Raw genomic sequence first — 24,101 nt, forward strand, 5'->3', positions numbered from 1 at the left:
CCACGTTTGGTCTTCGCAGGTTCATCCTCCACTTTGGAAGCTTTTCACACAGAGTGCCCCCAACCCTCCTGCTGTCCCACCCCTCCCTCCCACGCTGTTTCTGGCAGGCTCACCCATTGTTTAGGGACATTTGGAGGTCTCCATTGGCAGTGGTGCCTCTGTTTCATGTACAGACTCTCTGCCATCCTTCCCCTCTCTGCCCAATCTCCCTTCTCAGTCCTCTCTGTGGCTCCAAAGCTGCTCCTCATTCCCACATTTCCCCACCACTGCCCTGGTGCAGGACCCGTGCCCGTGTCCCCTCCGTGCCCACCCGGGGGCTCACAGGGGTGCCCCCACCTCCCTGCATCACTCCATGGCTTTGGACTGAAGCTGGAACTCTCCTTCCTGCCACGTGGAACTTGGCGTTTTGTGGCAGCAAACTTGTGGTTTCTGTGGCCACAATTTAATGTTTCTGCATCAGTTACTGGGGTGCTTCCTCCAAGCTACATTGCAGCAATACAATAGGTAGACAAATGCTATTAATTATGCCAAAATACAGAAAAACATGGATAGAAAGTAGATCATTGTCGTACTACACCACCACATTTGCTGTTAAAAAACTCAAAAAGTAATTTCTTAAGGTCATTAGTGTTGCAGAGAATCAGTTTTGGAGTTAAATGTCCCTGTTGTTATTGATGAGTCTGGAAAATATGCACATTAAGAGTGAAAGGCTGACTTGATCCTTAAAACATGATTTTTAGTTTGCTGGTTTCCCCAGATTTGAGGCTATTGGAGCCTGGGTTTACCAACTGCATCCCACTACATTGTTCTTCTGCTGTTGGACATTAAAACCAGGTCCTGATGTTGAACTCTCACTGGGTGTCCACTGTGTATCAGCAGTTTTATGGTAGTTTTTTTCCTGCTCTGATTTTAGATATCTTCTAAATAAATGCAGAATAACCAGCAACAATAATGAAAACATTAATTGCTTTAAAATAGTAAAGACAAACCCCTTATTTTTTTGCATCTTTCATCTTTCTGTACAAAGCAAGAGCAATGCACTCCTCATTCTCTTTCTTTCACTGGCAAATGGAAGCTGTGCATCCAGCCTGCTTTGTCCCCCAGTACATCTTGTGACTACAATGAGATCTTAATTACAGAGATGTCAGTGCAGCACCTGGCACTGTTGTGCAGTAGGCAGGGCTGGGCTGTGTGAGGTCTGGGGAGGTCCTGCAGGCACTTGGAACGCTGCCATCCCACTTGTCCTGTGTTCCTGGAGCTGGAGAACAAAGCCATGCCACACTGAGCAAAGCCAGGTCATGCTATTTGTCTTTATTTGTGATTCAGGGTTTGTCACTCAGTGCCAGGGGGAGACAGGAAGAGGCAGGTGTGTCTCTTGTTCTTGTGTCCCACAGTTCTCCTCTTCTGCGAAGGTGCTACATTGATAATGAGCTGCTGGAGGAGTCCATGGGAATAATTTGGGAGCAATTAGTGTCGTGTTCTCATGAGAACCTAAGGAGATACCCCGGGGACATCACAGCACAGCAGATGGCATGGGCTGGGGTGTGACCATTGGCCTGGCATCAGGGTAATCTCCCATTTGCACATTGTGGATGGATTTGGAATGGAATGGAACAGAAGAATAGAATATTTTCAGTTATAAGGAACCTACAGGGGTCATCTGGTCCCCAGTGCCCGACCCTCCAGGGCTGCCCAAAAGCTAAAGCACACTGCTAGGGGCATTGTCCAAACACCTCCTGACCACTGACAAGCTTGGGGCAGGACCATATCTCCAGGAGGCCTGCTCCAGGGTTTGGACACCCTCTCTGTAAAGAAGCAGTTCCTAAAGCATCCCAGGTTTTCAGGTCCCTCTCCCACTCCTGTGAGTTCCTCTGCTTTGTCCCCAAGCCAGATCCATTTCTGTACCTCCCGACTGCAGTTGCCAGAGCTGTGCCATGTGAAGTCACAGCAGCGGGTGAGCAGGGCCTGTGAGCAGGCAACAGCTGTCACCTCCTGCTTGCTGTCACCCCCTGCTTGCTGTCACCCCCTGCTTGCTGTCACCTCCTGCTTGCTGCCACGAAAGCCTCCACTGGTGCCTGTGACTCAGGCTGGTCCCCGTCCCCCCCAGCTGCTCAGCGCTCTGGCTGCGGGTGAGCGGCAGCTCTGCTGTCAGCACAGGGAGTGGAGCCTCTGCAGCACGTGCCACTGTTCACTCAGGTTCAGGGGCTCTATTTTAAGAATAATCACATATTCTGTAGCGATAAGCTGTCATTTTTAGAAATCCAGTGTGTTGTGCACAAAAAGCAACACGCTGTTACTATCATTTTCTTCCCCAAATGTTGAGGTTTGCTTTTTCTTTAACAGGATCGTGGAATTGTGGAATTGCTCACTGACATAGAGTTGTCAGATTGCTGACTGCATTCTGCAGAAAATACTGGAACCAGATCAGTCACTAACATCATCTGAACTTCCCATCAGCAGAACTGTGTGCTAATTTATTAAAAGTGACATCTCTGCTGATAGGTTCAAGGGCCTGGTGAATATTCATCTCTAGGTTTGTTCCCTGCTTGCTGACTTGAGCAGGCTTCCCAGATCGGTTGTAGCCATGGATACATGGAAATGACACTTTGGGGTTTGTTTTCTCAGTGGCAATGCTTTTCTACACAATATTCCAAACATTATAATAAAGAGTTGTCAAAAGCTGTCCTGGAGCGATGGCAGATCATGAGCACTTGCATGTGGTTTAATTGCCAAGGAAATGCTGCCCTTCAAAGGGGCTCCCTGGAACTGGGTGTCCTCTTGGAGTGCTTCTTAGAGAGAAAGGTCAATCAATGGGTTGGATTGTATGTGGACAGCATTTGATCTGTTGCCCCAAATGCTTCAGCCAGAAGATTTCAAACAGAATATTTATGAAGCTTTGCATTGCCCACTGCAGCCCCTCTAACTGGGGTGGTAGGCAAACCCTCAGCAAACCACTGCTTAAATAAAAAGCTTTCAGGAGAAGGGAAGTGGTGAGGAGCTGGCCCAGCACCCATGGAGCTGAGCCTTTGCTCCAGAGCTGTGGGAGGCCACCAGAAGGACAGGGAGCACTGGTGTCCCCATGCAGTCTGTCGTGGGGACTCCTGGAGAAATCTGTGGGAGATTGTAGAATCATTAAGGTTGGAAAAGATCTCCAAGATGCTGAGTCCCACCTTTGACCAAACACCACAATGTCAACTAAACCAACTAAGTGTGTGCTGGTTCCTGGTGCATCTGCCCTTCAGATCACTGGTGGAGGGGACTGGGAGTGTGGGGAGATAAGGAGTAGGAGCCGGCCCAGATTCTGTTTTCAATTTCATTTGGCAAAGTTTTCTGAGCTCTCCTGTAGAAAATGTCCCACAGAAGTGACAATAACAATATTTTGGATATAAGCCTAGCACAGAAGGGTAATAGGAACTCCATGGGCATGCGTGGGCTCTTGATTCATCCTCAGAGATGGCAGATGTGTATTTATTTAAGATCTGGGAGTGGGACTGGTAATATTTATCATGAATGCTTTGCTCCCACTCTTCCTGTGTGATTTTGGTCTCTGCTATTGGTCAAACATGGGCTCAGAGCTCACTATTGACCATCTCATGCATCATTCACACTGCAAGCCCTTAAGCCCATGCCAAGCATTTCCCTTCCTCCAGACATCTGGTGAGGAATGCTGAGGGTCCCCTACGTGGTTGGAGTCTCACAGTAGAACTGTAAAGGACTGACAGATGTACCTGAGAGAGTGCAGCTCAGTCCACTGGTGAGCTCCTCCTTACCTTGTCTTCTTTATTTAAAAGCAATACTCAATTATATCACAGCAGTACTTGACTATAAAAATAATTTTGTTTGCAGCAGCTGCCAGTTGAGACAGTGGTGAGGTGTTAGAGCTGCACAGTCCTTTCTTGTCATTGCATTTCACCCTGGCTCTGGAAAAAACAATGGGTCTGGTCCCGATGGGTTTGCACATGAAGGGAGTGGAACACCCTCCCTGTCCTCCAAATGCTGCCCTGGAGCAGCAGCACCACCAGCCCCCCCTGTGTTGAGTATGGATGGGTGGCTCGGGGTGGGCATGTGGGGGGTGTCAGGAGTGGCACAAGGGCTCGTGGTACTCCCTGCTCTGCCACGCTTGGAGTTTGCCCATGAGCTCTCTGAGATCCCTCCTGTATCCACACAAGTCCAAGCTGTATTTGAACTTGTGTCAAACCACTAACTTCATACCCTCATTCAGCCCTCAGCCAGCTCCTCCCTCAAACAGGTGGAAAGACTTGACAGAACAACTGCTGTCCTGCACCTTCCCCAGAGGCACTTTAAATAAAAGCTTGGCCAGTGCTCTTAGTTGTCTCCTTGTCTTCTTTTAAATGCAAGCTCATTGCAGTAAAGCATTTACAAATTTAAATTATTTTTCTTTACCTTGTAGTGAACTTTGACCACTTCCAGATTCTCCGGGCGATTGGCAAGGGAAGCTTTGGCAAGGTAGGCTCAAACACTCGGTTCTTGTGGCTTATCAGGTGTCTGCTGTTGGTGCTTATGGGTTACTGAAACAGTAACAGGGCTGAAAGAGGCTATTTTAATGTTTTTTGTGATATATGTTGAGGAAAATATCTTGTTGCCATTTGACATTCCTTCATTTCCAGGCATCTTGGTGAAACAGGTGTGTTTAAACTACCAGCACAATTGTGACCAGTTCATGGCAAACGTTCCTTTGTTTCCTGTGGGCATATCTGGGTTGTGAGGGGGGCAGTAAGTCAGGAGGGTGCTGGAAGTCGTCCTGGGTGATGGACTGAGCTGGCACACTGTGGTCAAATGGGTTCTCTGAAGTCCTGGTCTGTTTTCCCAATCAGAAATGAGTTATGCTGAAAAGGTTTTATTGTTTATTTTTAACAAGTTCTTTTATGCCAAGCTTGTGGGAGGAGGTGGGAGGTGATGATCAAAAAGCTGGATAGCTCTGGAAAGCAGTTACTGGTGGATTTCCTGGTGTTAGTCCTTTTTCATTCCCTTTCTCACTGACTCTCACTTGGGGTCTGTGTAGGTGACTCTGCTGCTCCTGTCATGGCATTTCCACCCTGAGCTGGCACTGCCAGCGTGACGTTCAGGGGGTGTGTGCACACACCAGGCTTCTTTGCACTGTTGTACCCTGTGTGTCACTGTGCCCTGGCAGTGGCTCTGTCCCTCTGAGTCACCTGTGCCCCATGGGCAGGAGCTGTGGGAGCAGCAGCCTCAGGGGTGATGTCTGAGCACACTGAGGTGGGTTGTCACCTTCTCAGGTGATGGTTGTGTGGAGCAGGGCTGTGTGCAGGACTGGGGTTTCCAGCAGGGATATGGCCTTGGAAATCATGTGAAACGTGGAAATCAAACCTGTGGAATAGCCCAGCTCAGCTCAGGTTGTGACACGAGTGTCCCCAGACACTGGTAAGAGAAACAGGACAAGCTGCATGGTCGGGGAAGCTGGACCTGCTCATGCTTCCTGCTGGTTGTGTCATCCTGGCCAGTTTTCCCCACAGTGCTTTGATCACAAGCTGATGCCACAAGGGTGACAAAATCTGAATCTGGCTCTGGAGGTGACCTGCCCTGTCCTGTGCCGTGTCCTCTGCCGTGTCCCTGTGCCCAGTGCAGCCTGGCAAGGCAGTGTCCCCCTGGCCATGGCCCCGGAGCAGCCTGGCTGCTGTGCTGGGATGGCTGGAAACCAGAGACTGCAAAAGCAGAAAGTGCTCAGCAGATCTGAGACCTGTTTGGCCAGAAGAGCCCACATTTTTACTGATGACTGGAAATCTCTTTAAATACTTGAAATGTGAGGAGTAGTGTCAGTATTGAGTAACAGCAGCAGCACAAATCCAGCCCTGGTCTGGGTGGGCAGAGTGCAGGTTTCCCGAGAGGGAGGAGCGAGGGCAGTCAGGCAGTGCTGCTGTTGGGGCTGGTTGCTACCCAAGGCACTTCCTTACAGCCTCAGGGAGCTGAGGAACGCTGGGGAGCTGTTACTCTGCTCTGCTCTGGCACAATCCACCCCCAGGAGTTCCTGCTGGGCTTCCATGGAAGTCCACGGGGGACTTCAGGGCTAATGACAATGGATTGCCATTGCAAGGCGCTGAGGGGGTGCTTGGAAATAGTCACCCGTGTTTGCAGCCACATCCCCTGAGCAAGGAGGGGGGAGAGCTGGCAGCAGAGCTGTCACATTTCTGGGCTTCTCTTAGGTGATGGTGAATGATTAAATACCAGCTCAGGATCTTCTGTGGGGCAGCACTGTGACAGTAAGACAGAGAGCAGAACAAAGTCTCCCCAGACACTCGTGGTGAGAACTGGAACTCTCATGGTCTTCTGACCTCATCTCACTGCCAAAGACCAAACACTAACTCAAAATCTCCAGAAGAGCAGCTCACTTTTTTTTTTCCAAACTGATATGAGGAGACTCGTATTTCCAAAAGTAAACTTTCCAGAGGAGGAGGTTTTATTCTTTTCAGCAGCAGCACTTGGAAAATTAATTCTGCTGAGAACATGAAATGGAGAAAAAAAATTGCTTATCCCAGTGCAGGATAAGAACACTTTGAAAAGAGCTGCTCCCCATGGCTGCTCACTGCTCTGTTTACATTGCAGAAAGGTTAAGTCTAGCACATAGCAGTCTATCAGGCACCAAAACTGTACATACACTTTCAACAAAATGCTGAAGTGATTCATCTGTCATTTTCTGGATAATTATGTCAATATGCTGAATTTCCTCTGACACCAAGAAAAGCCTTTTTCATTTATCAAGTAATTTACAGCTCGCATTTATTTGCAGAGAACACAGAACTACCTACCTGGAAAGTGGTATTTGAAATATGGGAGTAATTTAGTTGCTTTGGTTCATTTAACCAGTCTCTGCCCATGTTCAGGAAGGTATTTAGGAGTCGGAGTCCCATCCATCTCCAGGTGTGGGTGTAGACCCTCAGACCTGTGGAGTGTGACACTGTGGGATCCTGAGGTGACGGACCCCAGGAGCAGCACCCACCGTGGCTTTGGGCACAGCAATTCCTTCCCACTCACACTGGGCACCTCTCAGGACAGACTGTGTGGCCCTCAGTACAGGAACTACAAGAAAGGAAGGAAAAAGGAACTCAGAAATCCCTTTGGACGAGCCTGAGAGCCCCTGAGCTGTGGCTCTGGTGTATCTGTGATAAATGGCCAATTTCTGTTTGCTAGAGATGGGTTTAATCAGCTTTAAGCTATCATTAATCAAATGAAAGTCATGCTCAATTCCATGTTTACTCCAATTAGCAAGTGTGTAATATTTTCCACACATATTAGAGGTGATATGACTTGATTTTCAGTGCTTCCATCACAGCCCAGTGTCCCCTGCAGCACAGCCTCCTTTCCCAGCAGCAGCACTTGCTCAGGTTTCAGCTGCTCTGGTGCCATTTCCCAAGGAACAGCAGCCAGGAGAGGGTTTCCAGGATGGGGGGCAGTTTGTGACCCTATTTTAATGGGAAACGTGCTCTGAGATTTGCTGTGCTTTGTAAGAGACACGATGAGATGCAGAAACCTGTGAAGGTGTTGGTGTTGCAGTATCGTGACATCTCCCTGAGTGAAAAGTGGCCCCTCTGGCTTCAGCCTCCAGCCATTGGAACAGTGAGGGATCTGAAGGTGTTTGCTCCTGAGCTCCTCCTCCTACCTGGGCTTCCCTCTCAAATCTCCAACACATCAGCCCCAGCTGCCTTTTCCAAGGCATAAAAAGCTGGATGGGGTTGTGGGAATTCATTATTTCCACTGTACTGCTGTGAAGAAACAAGAACCCATCTGAAGTTTTTCAGCACCGATTTATGTCTTTGTGTGCCATTGGAAATAGGGGATTAAACCAGGGACAGGGCTGAAATGAGCAGCAGCAGGAAATGGAATTTTCCAGAGGGAACTGCACACTTGGGCTGGGTGCTGGTGGCCCCTGGGGGCTGGAGGTCTGGCTTTGGCTGTGCCGTGGGTTGCTTTGCACAGGTACTTCAACTTCATGATTTTGTTGCTTTAATAATTCACACAGCCCAGAGCTGGGTATAGAAAGGCTTTAATCCATTTTCTAAAGGTCACAAAAACCCACCCAGGAGCTGCATCATAAATAAAATTCCCTTCAAGTCTATTCTCAGCTGAATCCGTCTTTGACATCAACACAAGCTTGATCTGTTTTCTTTTTTTCAGCTCTATAAATGTTGGATTTTTCCCCCAAAAGAAAGACTGGAAATTTAATCCCTTGGTATTAAACTGCCACAGATATTTTTTGCCCTTGATTTTTCCTTTGCTGTCCCAAAGCTCTCATAAGGCTGAGAGTTTGCCAGAGCTGCAGGCAGGGACTGCAGGCAGGCAGGGACACACATCCCTGCTGGACGTTGTCCCTGTCACTCCATCTCGTGCCAGGTCATCAGAGGCTCCAGAGATGAGGATGCCTTGGCTTTGTCAAGGGGCTGTGTGGTTGCTGGGACAGGACAGCCAGGTGAGAGGTGTCTGTGGGTCCTGGGGTGCCACAGAGCATCTGGTGTTGGCCCATCAGTGCTGGTCAGGCACCATCCTGCCTGGCCCCTGAGTGTGCACAGGGACGTGTGAGAAAGCACAGAGGGAGGAGATCCTGCCTCTGATATCCCAGGGAGTACCCAGTGGGTTTTGTTCTTGGATGTTGCCGAGCTGAGAGTGTGTCATTGGTAGAAGCCACAGGAGAGGGAATGGCAGAGCATGGAAAGCCAGAGTGGTGATGGGGCCCAGCACCACCTCACTGTCTGCATCTTGGGTTGTGGGGGCAGCTGCAGGAAAATTACAGTGGAAGTGCCACTGAATGGTCCAGAGTGACAGAGTGAGCCATGACCTCAGATGGACAGAGCCTGGGATGTGATCCTGCATCTCCCACTGGGGGCCTGTTTGGGGTTTCTGAAGGATCAGACTTCATAACACAGTGATTTATTGTACAAGCTGCCCACTTCTGTTATTACTGTACACCCAGTGCCTTATTAACATTTGCATTAGAAACTGCCTGGGGTTTGTTTCAGCCCCCATCATTCCCTGTGGATGAGTCATGCTGGGGTGGGACAGGAGGTGGGATGGGAGGTGGGATGGACCCTCACACCAGCCTCTGGGGGCCTGTGGACAGCAAAGAGGGGTGAGAGAGCAGGGGGCAGAAGCATCATCCTCCACCCAAACCCCCCTGATGGCCCTGGGCCACCCCTGCAGGTCTCTGTGCCCAGGGCTGGCACTGCTGGGAGCGGGACAGGTGGGGCATGGCCATGGTGCTGGGGCAGGTGGAGCAGAGGTGATTGGTGGCCCTGCAGTGGCTGCTGTGCCCGTGGCACACTGGTGGATGTCCCTGCAGTGCCTGGCTTGGCACCCTCAGCATCTGGCAGTGGCTCCACTCAGTCTGGAAGCACAAACGGGTCTGGAGCTGGACCACAGGATGGCTCCTGCTGTGGGTGCAGTGAGAGCTCACTGGGGCTGGTGGCAGCAGGAATTTTTTACAGGAATTCCCGTGTGTGCATCAAGGCTCAGTAGCTGTTGGCTGCTCTTACAGGGGAGTTTTTTCAATATTAGATTCTACAACAAAATCCTCACTCCCCATCCCTGTCAGAGCCCAAACGGGATCTCATTTTGAGGTCTTTGGTTAAGGAAACCTTTTTATGGATCAACATATGCTGCCTGTGGAGTGGCAGATGTCTCTCAATGCAGCCCTGACCCTTGTGTCAGAAGGGCCCTGGTCGTGGTGGGGTAAGGGATGGGGAGCTCAGGTTTTGGGAGAGGGGGAGCTTCTGTGTGAGCAGGGGAGGACAGAGCTGGGTCAGGTGCCTGGCTGTGAACAAACCCAACCTAAATGCATTACTAAATTCCAGAATTGATCATCCATCTGTGAGGACAAAGAACAGAATATTTTGGCATTGATCAGACTGGTAATTGGAAATCTGATTATTGTTGTGTTAGCACTGCCCTTAGGAGAACTTGCTGTTCTGCTGCCTCTGTTTTGGGCAGGGACTTCTCCTGCCCTCGGTGCCAGCCTGAGGCTCTCACATGGACAATATTAAAAATCTCACTTTTAAAGTAAAAAAAAAAAAAAGAGGACCCTTCATTGCTAATGATAATTGTAAAGGTCTCAGTGGCTGAAATGTGACCAGCATTTGGATCTTGTTGCTCTGACAAGCCATCATAGCACACACCCCCACCAGCTCGGCCGTGGAACCCAGAGATGAGAGAGTCCAGTGTCAGATGCAGCTTCTGGCAACAATAAAACTGGAGCCCAGTTGGACATCAGGGTCATCTACAGGTCCTTGGAAGCTGCAGCTTGTGAGTTTGGGAAGTTCTGTAAATCATCAGGGTTGGAAATTCAATTGCAAACCACTTAATGTCATAAATGACAAGAACAATGTCCGCTGCTTTTATGAAATTATGAATACATCAGCATGATACAGCAAATGGAGTTTATTAAGGTAAATACTGCCTGGTTTGACCAGAGCATTATGGGGTGTGCCCCTGTTGTCACTCTGAGCAGCACCATCAGTCAGGGGTGTTCATGGAAGGAGACACTCTCCTTTTCTTCTCATGATAGATTTTTTCTCATGGGTCTGAAGTTCACATGAGTTGCTGTTGAAGTGTCTGTGCCCTGCTTAGAAACAGATCTGGATCTCATGGGAGTTGCACGGACACAGCTCCTTCAGGCTGGATACTGTTCTGCTCTGGTTTTTCTGTGGTGAGGCAGGAGCTGCCCACAAGCCACTGTTAGGCCATTGAGATTTCCTGTGTCTCAGCAATGAATTAAAGATGGCACAATGGAAAGACAAACTGCTGCAACTGGTGCACAGCTGACAACAGGAACGAGTGTTGTGGTGATGGATTTGACACAACTTTGCTGCAGTCAGAGGCACCTGCAGCCTGTGTGGGGCACCTGAGTCAGTGCAAGTACTGGGGCAGGACCTGCCACAGGGCAGAGCCTCAGAGTGAGCCAGGCTTGCTAGAAGTGTCTTGCCCTGTGATGGGCACATGGTGTGCTTTTATTCCTCCCAGACTTCCTGCCTGCTTGCCTTTCTCCTTTGAAGTTGCCTCTTTTCCTGTCTTCTGAGAATTACATGGTGGTTTCCCTATTTTCCAGCTGATATTGGTGGACTCCAGAGATGAGCAAAAAGAGGATGTGGGGAAAGTTGTTGTGGGACAGACCTTTAGAGGTGGGTCAGAAAGGCTGTGTGGGGGATTGGGTGTCTCTGCAGCTGGTGGGGTCTGTTCCATGGGGCACCCCATGTCACCCAGCATGGGGTTTGGCCATGCAGTGGGACAGGCTCTGTTTGGGAGCAGGGCAGGGCATCCTGGAGAGCTCCTGCTCCTCAGAAACCCAACCTGCTCCCTAACACCGTGAGCTGTGCCCTGGGACTGCTCTGCTCTGCCTGCTGTGCCCAGGATTGATGGGTTTGGAGAGAGAAGAGACAGAAATGACTAATTCTCATGGTCCCTGCTCTGTTTTGTCTCTGTTGATGTGTCTCTGCTCAACACTGCTCTTGGCACTGGGGAAACAGGGCAGTGGAGAACAGGCTGAGGGAAAGGTCGAGCTGCTCAGTCACTGCAAAGGGCTCCTGAGAAAATGGCCAGGAAATCCAACACAGCTTGTGAGCAGCTTGGGTGGGATTTTTGGTGGGTTTGGATCCCTTTCCCCAACCTTTTCCATTAGTCAGGCTGTTGGCCAAGCCCAGAGTGTGGGTGATGGGCCCTGAGGTGCAGTCTGGTGAGGGTCATCTGCTGAGAGCTCCTGGACATGGTTACTTGTGTGGTGTGAATAGCAAAATCCCATCTGCTTTAAGAGTTCCATAAAATTAAAATATTAGGAGTGAAATGTTGATGAATTCTAAATTTAGTGCTTTCCATTTTCATACCAACTGGCCATTTTGTTCTCTAAAATAAAACTGTAACTAGAGGATCACTTTGACATTTGCAAATTGGCTTTTCTAATGTTTTATACTATTTTATTCTTGCTGACCCACCACAGTTGTGATGAACTGTATCTTATGTGTATGGTAAGAAATTGTACCTCCCATCAGAAAACAGTCTGGACTGGAAGTACATGAGATCTTTTTTAAAGAAAGAAAAGCATGGAAAGAAACAGTATTTATTAAACAGAAGCCTTTTGTGTCTCTGTTTTCCACTCTCACCTCCTGTTTAGTTACTATTTATGTCCAAAATCCATCGAGAATCCTTCTGTTCCTGTCGTTTGCTCACAGAGTTGCAGTGAGATTGTTGTGCCACGTTATTACTTTTGATCTAAAAATTCTTTTTAAAAGTAAGTGCTAAAAATTCCTCTCAATAAAGGGCAATGCAGTATAAAATACTTATCTGTTTGTCTTCAGCAAGTGGTGCAATTAAACCAAACCACACTGAAGGTGAACTAACACCATCCCATTCGTCCCAGCTCCAGGTGGACAGTGCTGTTTGCCAGGATGCAGGAGCTCCGGCCACCACCCATCCCACGATGGGATTGTGCCCCACGTGTGTCCCTCTTAGATGTCTGGGCAGCTGCTGCATTTCTGAGCTCAGCTCTGCCCTGCTCTAAAACTCGATTTTAGCCCCTGTTACTATTCTTAGGCTTGTCTGGGAGATGAAGATTGTTGCCCAGAGCAGCCGTGGCTGCCCCATCCCTGGAAGTGTCCAAGGCCAGGTTGGACAGGGCTTGGAGAAACCTGGCATAGTGGAAGATGTCCTTGCCCATGCAGGGGATGGAGTGAGATGATCTGCAAGTTCCCTCCCAAACCATTCCATGATTCTGTGATTTGCAGGGTGTGCCTGGGCAGAGCTCTCCAGCTGGGGAAATCAGAAGGGTATTTCTTCATCCTGGTAACACAATGGAATTAAGTGGTGTTGGGTAGATGTGATAGAAAAGCTTGTGAAGGCTCCCTGGGGACAGGGTGGAGGCAGCCCCTGCCTGATGGGGACCTCTCCACTTGGGCTTGGCTGGTGGGGTGGCTGCAGTGACACGGGAATGGCCCAGCCAGGAGGAGCAGGGGCTTTGTCTGTGCAGAGGCTCATCACAGCCCCCGTGCCTGCCCTCTGGGAGGGATCTCCACCTCTCCACCCTCTGCAGCTGCTTTTCCAGGGCCTATCCCTATGTGCAATCTGGTGGGAAACACCAGCTCAATGGAGCAAGCTTCTGCCAAGGGGAAATTCAGCATTTGGCTGCAAGTGGCATGAATTCCTCCTGAAGGCTTTGCACTGTGAGACACGAGTATCTCCTTCTTTCTTGGCTGAAAAGTCAGGCCTGTGTTTATTTCCTTCAGCACAGAAGGGAAACTTTGGTGCTTGGGGGTACATTGTGGCAGCAGCACAAGTCAGGGCATTGAGGCCACTTGGGTCTTGATGGCAGTGCCAGTGGCACCAGGATGTGAGGAGTGATGAGCCTTTTCAAAATAACACAGCGAGTACTCGCCTTGGGATCAGGGAAAGCTTCAACATCAGTTTATGTTCAGACACTAAATAAGGCCCTCCATTCTTCATTGGAAGTAATTACATTGCTCTCCAACTTTTATCCAATATATAGGTAAAAAATTCATTCTGCCTCTTTGGCCAGTGTGTGAACCAGAACAGAATGTATGGCCATAAGGAGACATGGCTCCAAACAGAAGATGTAACTCAAAATGTGTCACCCACAGGGAGACATTGCATGGTTTGTTCAGAAAACCCTTGTGAGCTGTGGGTGTGCACAGGGGTCCAGGTCCCTCTCTAAACCTGTGGAGTGCTGCTGAACTGGAATAAATGGTGGATCCAGGTTTGGATCCATCCAAAAGGAAGAAATAAGATGGGTCACAGTGTCTTCAGGGACCTCTGCAGGTTGGTCTGAGTTTTCCTCATTCTTCTTTAATTATTGAAAAAGCCCAGCAGAGATCTCTGAGCATGTGATTAAAGCCAGACAAAAATGTAGATGCCTAACAGCCTTTCTGTGGGAAGTGTGACAGCTCCAGAGCTCATCTCCTGGGCTCTGCTCCTCCCTGCTCTCGGCAGAGCCGACTGCACGGTGTGGTCACAGATCCATCCCCTTGGGACCCTCCCCAGGGGGGTCTGCTGCTCCATGTCCCTGAGGTCAGAAAATCCACTGGAGACATGTGTGATCCAGGCTGAGACCAAAGGATGATCCAAAGTGCCCACAGTTTTTATTGAGAATAAAGGTTTGGGGTGTCTGGCTGGCAAAGGGGTGGTACAGCAGGGACAGGTGTGAGCAGGGACAGGTGCAAAACCAGGGCAGGCAAAAGCAAAGCAAATTCCTCTCCTTTCCTTTCTGTTCCTTAAGATTTTTCTGCTGTCACTTCTTCAGTTTCTCCTTGTTTGTTTGGATTAGTATCTCTCCTGAGGTAAAAAAGTCTGTGCATGTTTTGGAGCTGCAAGTCAAATAATCCCCCATATCCAAACTCAATTACAGAAACATCTGCTTAATGTCTGATGGGACCTTATTTTCTCAGCGTGACATTAAAAGGAAATGCTTACTCTGAACTATCTAAAATCGTGTTAAATCACAGGGTTCAGAGCTGGTAGACAGTGTTCTGCATCCCCCTCCCATGCTTTCTTGCAGTGAAGTTAGGAAATATTCCCCAACAGACCCCAGCTGGGAGATCCCAGCTCCCTGTTTGCTGCGTGCAGGGGGCTAATGAGAAGAGCTTCTCTTGACATGGTTCCAGGATGCTGGTTGTGCCATTCATGTCAACAGCACAACAAAAATAAGCTTCTTTCTGGAAAAAAGTATAAAATATGAGCAAGCCTGGCTTTGCCCATGCTTTGAGCCACTCCCAGTTGTACCTGCACCTGTGGTTTCCTCTGCTGGAATGCAGAAGGTTGGCCACACCTGTAGGTGATACAGATCTGGGGGTCTGCTGAGCTTCAAGGAGGTGAACACATTCTTAAAATTCCAGATTGAAGCTATTGATGTTCCCCAGAGGAGCTGTGGCTGCCCCATCCCTGGGAGTGTCCCAGGCCAGGTTGGACAGGGCTTGGAGCAGCCTGGGCTGGTGGGAGGTGTCCCTGCCCAGGGCAGGGGTGGCACTGGGTGGGCTTTAAAGTCTCCTCCAACCCAAACCAGTCTGGGATTCTGTGATATATGTCACTCTGGGGTGCTATTGTGAACAGCAGGCTTTATTTTGGGTCAGAGGAGAGTTCTGGCTCTGGCATAAGCAACTGAGAAAGGGATTTTTAATGGAAGTGTTGACACGACCTGGAAACACCAACGGGCTTGCTGTGAATAAAAGTTTCATCAGCTGCTGTTACAACTTGGCTGCAGCAAACAGCAGTGCCACATAAAAGAGATTTTAATGATTTATGTTGTTCTGACAAGCCAGTCCATCAATCTTGTCGAAAAGCACAGCTTTTCAGCAGGGAAAAAGCAAAGTTGTTAGACTCCATGAGAAATATCTTCAGGAGGGAAATGTGGAAAGGTGCTTGGAATAGGAAACAAAATCAGCACTTAAATATGTGAAGGCAGATTTGTTGAGCTGGTAACCTCATATTTAGGGCACAGCTCCTGAGAGTTGCACTTGTTTGCCAATCACTGCAATTTTAGAGATTGAGATTAGGATGAAATTCTTCCCTGAGAGGGTGGGCAGGCCCTGGCACAGGTGCCCAGAGAAGCTGTGGCTGCCCCATCCCTGGGAGTGTCCCAGGCCAGGTTGGACAGGGCTTGGAGCAGCCTGGGCTGTGGGAGGTGTCCCTGCCCATGGCAGGGGGTGGAAAAGGATGGGCTTTCAGGTTCCTTCCAGCCCTAATCCCTCTGAGATCCCATGATTCTCTGAACCATGGAAAGGTTGAGGAGCACTGCCATCACAGCCAGCAGCTGTCACGTGTTTGTGCCACCCAGGCTGGTCCATCCCCAGGGCACAACAGGAAGGTGGCCCTGGGAACAGCATGGGGACCAGCACAGCAGATGTGCCATTCTCTCAGATGGGTCTTTGTGTGCTGGAGATAATGGTTGGGAGAAACACTGCCAGAGACACTCTGTCAGAACTGTTCCCAGGACAGAGTCCTGGTAAATGAGCTGCATAGTCAAGCAGGGAAGGGGTTTGATTGGTTCAAAGTATGTTTGTATGCAGGATCAGACAGAGCTATAGTTTTGTGTCCCTGCTGAGCGTGGGGTGTCAGGGGCAGGTTGTGTGTTGTGCAGCCCCACACCAGGACATTTTGTGGTGCCATGAGATCCTTCTGAAGTCCACCAGACCCATTGCCCACTAAGGATAAAAGTGGGCTGCCTTGCCCAGACCTCCCTTGCCCATGCCCAGCCCTGAAGGGTCCAGGAGGGGCTGCAGAGGGTCCTGCCTGTGCTGCCTGCCCTCAGTGTTTCCAGACCCTCGTGCTCGTGGCACCGAGCTCAGGGTCAGCACCCATGGAGGGGGAGCCCCTTGGAGGGACCAGCATCCTGGGGGTGCTGTGTGCCCATCCTGGGCCTGCCCTTGTAGGGGAGCTGCTCCTGGGAGGTACCTGTGGGGGGTGTTTCCAGCAGAGCTTCATCTGGCTGCTCCCCGTGGTTCGTGTGCTTAATGAATCCCTGACACTAATTACATCCCTGCAGATACACCTGGCAGGCAGTTTCAACTTTGGTGTCTTGGCTGTGCTTAAAAAAATAGATATCTATTAGCTGGTTTTATCTTTGTGTTTGTGAGAACTATAGAACAAGTTTATGAACTTTTTAATTACCAGTATTACACAAATGCTAATTACCAGGGAAGGATTGTGTTTCAATTGCCATCAGTGCCATCATAATACAGGATGGATATAAAGATGCTTTCAGATGCCAGGGGTGGTGGCTCAATGTCCTGTGCAGCTGTGACACCATGACCAGAACAGCATGATCCCTATTTGCTGTTTTCCTGACAACAGCTGGGAATTTAAATGATATAATTTTCTTTTGTATATAATTAGTGAGATTCTGGCTGCAGCTCTCAGTACAAGAGTGGAGCAGAGGGATCCTGGGAACACTGGGTGACAGGGATTTCTCTACAGCCACTCTAAAGGATGAAAATTCTGGGAGAAGTGAGTGATCTCTTGGTGTAAATGCTGAGCCATCCAAGGAGAGCTTGGCTGAAGGAGATGAGCTTCTTAGCAGTCAATATTGAGGTTATTCTTTCAGCAATTCACAGGTACAGTAAAACTTTCTTGCCTGTTTTACTCTTTGCTGACCAAGCTCAGGAAAGCAGTGACTGGAATCTTCCTGCTCTTCCCTGCCTTTGCAGTCTGTCTCCAAAGTCAGAGCCTCGCTGAGGTGGTCTCCTGCAGGTGGTCTCCAGCTGTACTGGGGTGACTGGGATTTACCCCAGACATTCCCCATGAGCCCAGCAGGCAGGGAGGTCTCAGGAGAGGCCCAGTAGTCACGTGCTTATGTGGCTCCTGTCACAAGTTACGGTGATTTTTCTCTTTTCTCTCCATTTCTGCAGTAAAATTCAGTGTTCAAAACTGAACTGAGTTCCCCAAAATCTAGAGCTCTTTATACATCATGGCAAGTGCCTCCTCACTGCTCCTGGTCCTTCAGAACGAAGGCCTTAGTTCTTCCTCCTCTGGAGGCTGCAAATCTCCCCTTTCCTCAGCATTCTTCCTGAGGCTGCTGCTCTGCTTCTCCTGCAGCAGAGACTCCTTTGCCCAGGTAGCTCCAAAACCTACAGAGGCTTTTGGTTGCCACAGGCAATTTTGTGTTTATGCCTCACATTTCCAGTTTCAACCTCCAGTAAAATGGTGACTCTACAGATATGGGGGGAAATGGGGAAGGAGAAATCCCCAAGGGGAGTGGGCAGAAGCTGGAGGATAAATCAATACACGTGATGCAGCCACTGCAAACAGGCATTGTTATAGTCCAGAGCAGTGTTTGGCCGAGGAGCAGAGCCAGGCAGGGTTGAGGTGTGTGGTGTGGGCAGTGCTGGCTGACACTGAGCCTGGGCTCTGCTCTGGGAGCACAGAGAGTGCAATGCTGACACGTCCCAGTGGCTCTGAGCCAAAGTCAAGAGAGTGTCTGTGTGTGGAAGGATCACCAGGCATTGTCTTCCAAAGGCAGAAATCAAAGAAGGAGAAATTCAAGAAGAAAAGCCATTGCTCCTGGTTGGGACCCCAAAGGCAGATCCCTGGGTGAGCTGTGGGTTTGTGCCTTGGTGATGTCCCTCAGAGGACAGGGTCACTGCAGGTGACATCTGCATGTGCAGAAAGCAAAATGTCTCTGTGCAGCTGAGATCAAGATCCATCCCCAGTATTTATCAGCTCTCTGGGCCCTGGGAACCTGAAAAACAAACCACCCAGAAACTAAGGAGTTTCCAGCCATAATGTGGAATAAAGTGGCTTTAGGAGAGAACACTGCTCAGGGGCTGGATGGCTGTTACCCATCCAGAGGTCAGTTTTCAGAGCAGTTCTACAGCAATGACCATGTTTTACAGGGATATTTCTAGGGCTTTGCTGCTCAAAGAATTCATAAAATATAAAGTTATTTTTGCCTGGTTTACTGAGTGTACAACCCGTTCAGCCTGCTCTGGGCAGGGGCTGTGCATTGTGGACCTCATTCATTAATATTACTAACTTTGCTTGAAGGAGGTTTTTCCTTATGTTTTGTGCCTGAACAGTCCCTGGCAGCTGGGGCTGATGGGCTCTGCTTGCCCATGGGCACCAGAGGAAAAGTTCCTGTTACTCTGTGTGTGAAGTGCCTAATGTGAGGTCTGAGGTGTGCAGGGGATTATTGCAACACCTGATTTTCAGCTCTTAACTGTAATTGTTACTATGAGGGCCAAATAATCCCGTTAATTCCTGAGCATCACTAATTGGGGGCTTTTCAGGCTAACGATAACCACCTATTATTGTGTCACCTCCTCAGTGCAGCCTGTCCTTGATGATATTACACTGAGCACCATTAGCACTCGCAAGTGGTTATTAGTGGCAGCGTTCCAGAGTTTGGCGGCTCCCACGTGTCTGTGGTTCCTGCCATCCACAGAAATTCCCTTTCCTGGCTCCCACACGGTGTGAACAGGACCTGCTCTCTGCCTGGAGCCAGCCCGAGCCAGCCACCCCACGCTGCTCCCGAGGTGATGGCCCAAATAAATGCCACAGGAAATACATCCAGCCCATCCTGGTTATGAACGTGCCTGATAATTATAAGAGGGCAGATGTAATTATAGCAGATGTAGACATTCCATTAGCTCATTTAAAAATAGTCACTTTGGTAGCTAATTAGCTGTTTTAAACACAGACACCTGGGTAATTCAGGTGTCCCTGGAGGATCCAGGCTGTGCCCTGGGAAGTGGTGCCAGCAGAGCGGGCTCTGTGCCCGCTGGCAGAGTGGGGCTCCAGGGACAGGCACTGGGCTGTTCCTCTGGGCCAGGTGTTTGGTGCTGGTGTAACAAATTTGCATTTTAACTGCTTTCTGCCAACCTCAATGGGATTATTTTGCCCTTTCAGAGCAGAGCAGTGTGTGCAGCAGGTTGAGCCCAAGCTACTGAGCTGGGCAGCAGTGGGTGTGAGCGGGAGGGGGCACCGTGGTGCCCAGAGCTGGTCTCCATCCACAGGCAGTGAGCCCAAAGCTCTCTGCCACAGCTCCCAGACACCACTCCCTTTGGAAAGCCCTCCAGAGCTGGCCATCCCACCCTGGAGGCAGCTCTGGAGTGGCTGCAGGCACCAGGTGCTGGTGGGCTGGAGCAGAGCCCGCACTCTCCCAGTTCAGGTGTGGCACTGGGAGCAGGGCTGCTGCTGTCCGTGAGTGCCAGGTCACAGCCCAGGGATCAGGGAGGTTTGGCAGAGGGTCACGTGCTGGGCAGTGGGAATCTCAACCCATAAAGCAGCAAAGGAGATGCTGAGCACGTCCCTGACCCTTCTTGCAGGTGTGCATCGTGCAGAAGAGGGACACGGAGAAGATGTACGCCATGAAGTACATGAACAAGCAGCAGTGCATCGAGAGGGACGAGGTGCGCAACGTGTTCAGGGAGCTGGAGATCCTGCAGGAGATCGAGCACGTGTTCCTGGTGAACCTCTGGTGAGCAGCTCCCTGCCCTCTGCCTCAGGGGCCTCCAGCCCTCGCACAGCCACACCCCTGAGCATGTGAAGGGATTTCATGACTCTCCCTCAGCAGCAGATCACTACAAAAAGTGACATTCCAAGTTGCTCGGTAATAACTGTGTGTGCACTGGCGGGAGTGTCCTTGTTACTAAGAAATGTTTTAGCACCTAATTTAAAAAAAAACCTCCTCAAATCAGGCTGAAATCTAATAAATAGCTTGAGCTGGTAATACCTGTGAAATGCATCCTGTCCAGGTAGTCCAGTAAAAAAGGACCTGCAGTGTGTTTGCTTGGCTTCCCCACAGCCACACAGAGCCCTCAGCCCACCAGCACCCTCGGTCTGCTTTGCAGCACATTCACTGGGGAAATAAAAATACATTTCCTTTAGAGTTCAGATAACTCATTTTCAAATTCTGCAGGAAAAATTAATTTATAAGTTTAGAATGTAGAGTAATATGCCCTAAAGTCACTGATTAGTTTGAGATGAGTCCTTGGCAGTCAGCCTTGGGACCCACTGCTGGGTACTCTGGGTGATTTGTTCTTTTTTCCTCCTAGTGAAGCAGTGAGAGGTGGTGGAAAACTGCTCATATCCCATTTCTGCTGGGATGTGTTGTGAAGTCTGGAATCAGTGCCTGTGGAGGGCTCCCTGATTCCACAGGGAGGAGAAGGAGTGGCAGTTTTTCCTGGGAAGCTGCACCCTCAGGTGGCTGTACCTGCTGAGCCTGGGGCAGCCCCTGCCATCCCCTCCCACTCTGGCAGTGCCAGATGCACAGCAGGGTGCTCAGAGGGCAGGCTTACAAAAATTCAGGAAGTTTTGTACCCAAAGTGCTGGAAGTGGGCAATATTCACATTTGTTTTGTTGATCCATTGCTCCAGAATAGCCAATTAGGTTAATACTGATTTCTTCAGCATTTTAGCAATTGCAGATGTTTTTTTCCCAACAAGTAGTGAAATTCTGGGGAAAACTTGCTCTTGTAGCAAATCTTTCCCTTTTGGCTCATACTTTCAGAATAAACCTACATTTAAGATGGGAGTAGAAGTGAGTGATTCACTAGCATTATACAATCCCACATACTCCTTCCCTGGAACTGCAGCCACCAAATATAACAATGAGCATTGCTGTGGTGTATCCCCTGCTGTCAGTCTCCCGTGGGACCCGCGGCACATTTAGAGAGGCGTTTACTCTGCAGTAAATATAAACCTCTTTTTCTGGTTAAATTAGCAGTTGTGTTTTCCAATTCATCTTCAGGAGAGGCAGAGATATTTTAAGTAGGTTTATGAGATTATTTGCAGTTGAGAATGTGAAGTTTCCCTGAAGTGTGTGCTGGCAAAGCCCGAGCTCTGTGCTGGTGACACGGCACCACTCGCTCGGTGACACTGACAGGGCCAGAGGGGGAACCTTAGCTGGGATACTTCTGTCTTCCAAGGAAGTCTTGCTTAGTGTAGCTATGGGTTAAAAAACAAATCTGTGTCTAGTGCTGGGCTTGCTTAGTTGGGAAGGTGCAAATATTCAAATATGAAGTAGCATATTCAGTTCTGGCCCCTCATGGCAAGAGAGACATTGAGGGGCTGGAGCGTGTGCAGGGAAGGGAACAGAGCTGGGCAGGGGCTGGAGCAGCAGGAGGGGCTGAGGGGGCTGGGGGGGCTCAGCCTGGAGAAAAGGAGGCTCAGGAGGGAACTTGTCCCTCTCTACAACTCCTTGACAGGGAGGTGGAGGCTGTACTCCCAGGGAACAAGGGACAGGGTGAGAAGAAATGGCCTCAAATTGCACCAGCAGACATTTAGGTTGCATATTATAAAATAATCCTTCCTGGAAAGGGCTGTCCAGCCCTGGAACAGCTGTCCAGGGCAGGGGCAGAGTCCCCATCTCTGGAGAGGCTTCTGGCACTTGGGGACATGGGTTGGTGGTGGCCTTGGCAGTGCTGGGGGAGCAGCTGGATACGGTGGTTTCAGAGGATTTTTCCAAGCTGAACAACTCTGTGATTCTCTGATTCTATGCCTGTAGTGGGACTGTTTGCAGCTCTCACAGGTGCTGTGTATCCCTGGAGATTTTTAAACTGAGATTGGCCATGGCACTGAGTGCCATGATCTGGGAGTTGGATCAAGGGTTGGACTTGATGATCTCGGAGGTCTTTTCCAACCCAATCGATTCTATGATTCTATGAGAGGGGAAAGCCTGACCTGGTTTGTGAGCCCTGCTCACCCACTGCCTGTCCTGCAGGTACTCCTTCCAGGATGAGGAGGACATGTTCATGGTGGTGGACCTGCTTCTGGGTGGGGACCTGCGCTATCACCTGCAGCAGAACGTTCAGTTCACTGAGGAAACAGTCAAACTGTACATCTGTGAGATGGCTCTGGCTCTCGACTACCTGCGGAGCCAGCACATCATCCACAGGTAACACTGAGGCCTTGCTGTCAGGTGGGACCTGCCCTGGTGCGTGGGAGTGGGTCATGCTGCCTTTGCTGTTCCTGGGCACCCTCTGGCTGCTGGTCCTGCCCCCATCACTCAGAGGGAGCCGATGCTCCACTGGGGGCTTGAACCTTCCAGGGTGGGTGTCAAAGCCATCCAGGGCTTCACACAAATATCCTCAGTATTGTGTTTCTAATTTTCCTTGGGAATGACATCTGAGCCAATCCCACACTCCCACTTTTTCACCCAGTTACTCAGGGAAAGCATATTTCTAGTCCATCATAAGGGGACTTACCTCATGTTAGAGTATTTTTTTATTTGTTCCTAATGTTTGGTAGATAAAAAGTTACAGAGTTTTGTTGACTGACTGAGACTCCATCTGCTGTAACCTTCATTCTTTTCCCAGAGATGTAAAGCCAGACAACATCCTCCTTGATGAGCAAGGTACGATCACTCTGCCCCTCTTTGCTTGCTCATTCATTCCAGGGGAAGATCCTTTGCAGTCCTGAGTACTGGGCATCTTTTTAACTGGGGAAAGTGTGGGAAAAGCACCCCTTCTTTTACTTGATTGATGTCTGGCTGAATGTCCATGTGCATTGTAATGCCTGGGAGGGTCCCCCAAGGGCAGCCCCTTTCCTGGTTGCCCCCTCTCTCTGCCCCCATTTGACCTCCTCCCTCACTGGTGTCCCTGCCCATGGCAGGGGTTTGGAACTAGATGGTCTTTAAGGTTCTTTCCAACTCAAACCATTCTGTGGTTCTGTGGTAGTGTTTCCCTATTGTTTTCACTCCTGTAGCTTCTGGGCAGAGCAGTTTGGCCAAGTGCTGGAGCTGCTGGGGGTTACTGCTTTGTTCCAAGTTTTTAAAATCAAGACTGAAAGCTCCCTCCCCTTTAATCACCTGGCCACCCCAGATCCTGGGAAATCTCTGGGATCTGATATAGCCATTCCATGGGGTCTGCCCCTGCCCTGCCCCTGCCTGTGCTGCTGGGTCTGAGGGTAGAAGCTTACGAATCAAATGTATTCTGAGTCTGCATTGCCACTGCACTGCCATTAATTCCTTCTTAAAATGTGTCTTTATTTAAGGTCATGCCCATTTAACAGATTTTAATATTGCAACAATAATTAGGGACGGTGAAAGAGCGACTGCGTTGGCTGGGACAAAGCCCTACATGGGTAAGAAGCAATTGCTGCTCTCACCTCTTTGCTCTGACTCAAAGTGTTTCACATTTTGAGAAGGTTCAGCACACGCTGCCTGAGGGGCCCTGGCTGGGGCAGAGGCGCTGGGTTAATTTAGGGCACTAATGCACGTGCCCAAGGGCTTCAGCAGAGCCTGATTGTTTGAGAGGTGTCACTGTTGGTCCCACCCTGCCCTCTGCAGCCCTTTCTGCTCTTCCCACTGGCCCCGGCCTTGGGCATGGTTCATCCCAGTGGGCTCCAGATTTCTGCTGTCCCTGGGTGGGATAGCCCAGCTGCCATGGGGGGCAGGCACAGATGCTGCTGTCACTGCTCTCCCTGCCTCACTCAGCCTCCCTCGGGTAGTCAAGGATGAAAAGCTTTCTGCTCTGACTTACCTGAAATACCCTCATAGAAACAATGATTAACCTGTTGCATTTTGCCCTCTGTGTGCAGCCCCAGAGATCTTCCATTCCTTCCTGAGTGGTGGGACGGGTTATTCCTTCGAGGTGGACTGGTGGTCTCTGGGAGTGATGGCGTTTGAGCTGCTCCGTGGCTGGG

The 24,101-nt window shown here is 49.8% G+C and overlaps 1 protein-coding gene across 2 annotated transcripts in view; it reads left to right on the plus strand.

Annotated features, from left to right (window-relative positions):
* STK32C (serine/threonine kinase 32C) overlaps window positions 1-24,101 on the plus strand; it is a 66,893-nt gene that overhangs the window by 34,275 nt on the left and 8,517 nt on the right. For both annotated transcript variants that reach the window (XM_071564156.1, XM_071564157.1), the window contains exons 2-7: window positions 4,412-4,467; window positions 19,785-19,936; window positions 22,180-22,353; window positions 22,775-22,812; window positions 23,451-23,540; window positions 23,997-24,100. In XM_071564156.1, the coding sequence (XP_071420257.1) occupies window positions 4,412-4,467; window positions 19,785-19,936; window positions 22,180-22,353; window positions 22,775-22,812; window positions 23,451-23,540; window positions 23,997-24,100 (614 nt within the window). The remainder of the gene's footprint in view (window positions 1-4,411; window positions 4,468-19,784; window positions 19,937-22,179; window positions 22,354-22,774; window positions 22,813-23,450; window positions 23,541-23,996; window position 24,101) is intronic.

Source organism: Pithys albifrons, chromosome 9 (genome assembly GCF_047495875.1).
Source record: "Pithys albifrons albifrons isolate INPA30051 chromosome 9, PitAlb_v1, whole genome shotgun sequence".
NCBI lineage: Eukaryota > Metazoa > Chordata > Aves > Passeriformes > Thamnophilidae > Pithys > Pithys albifrons.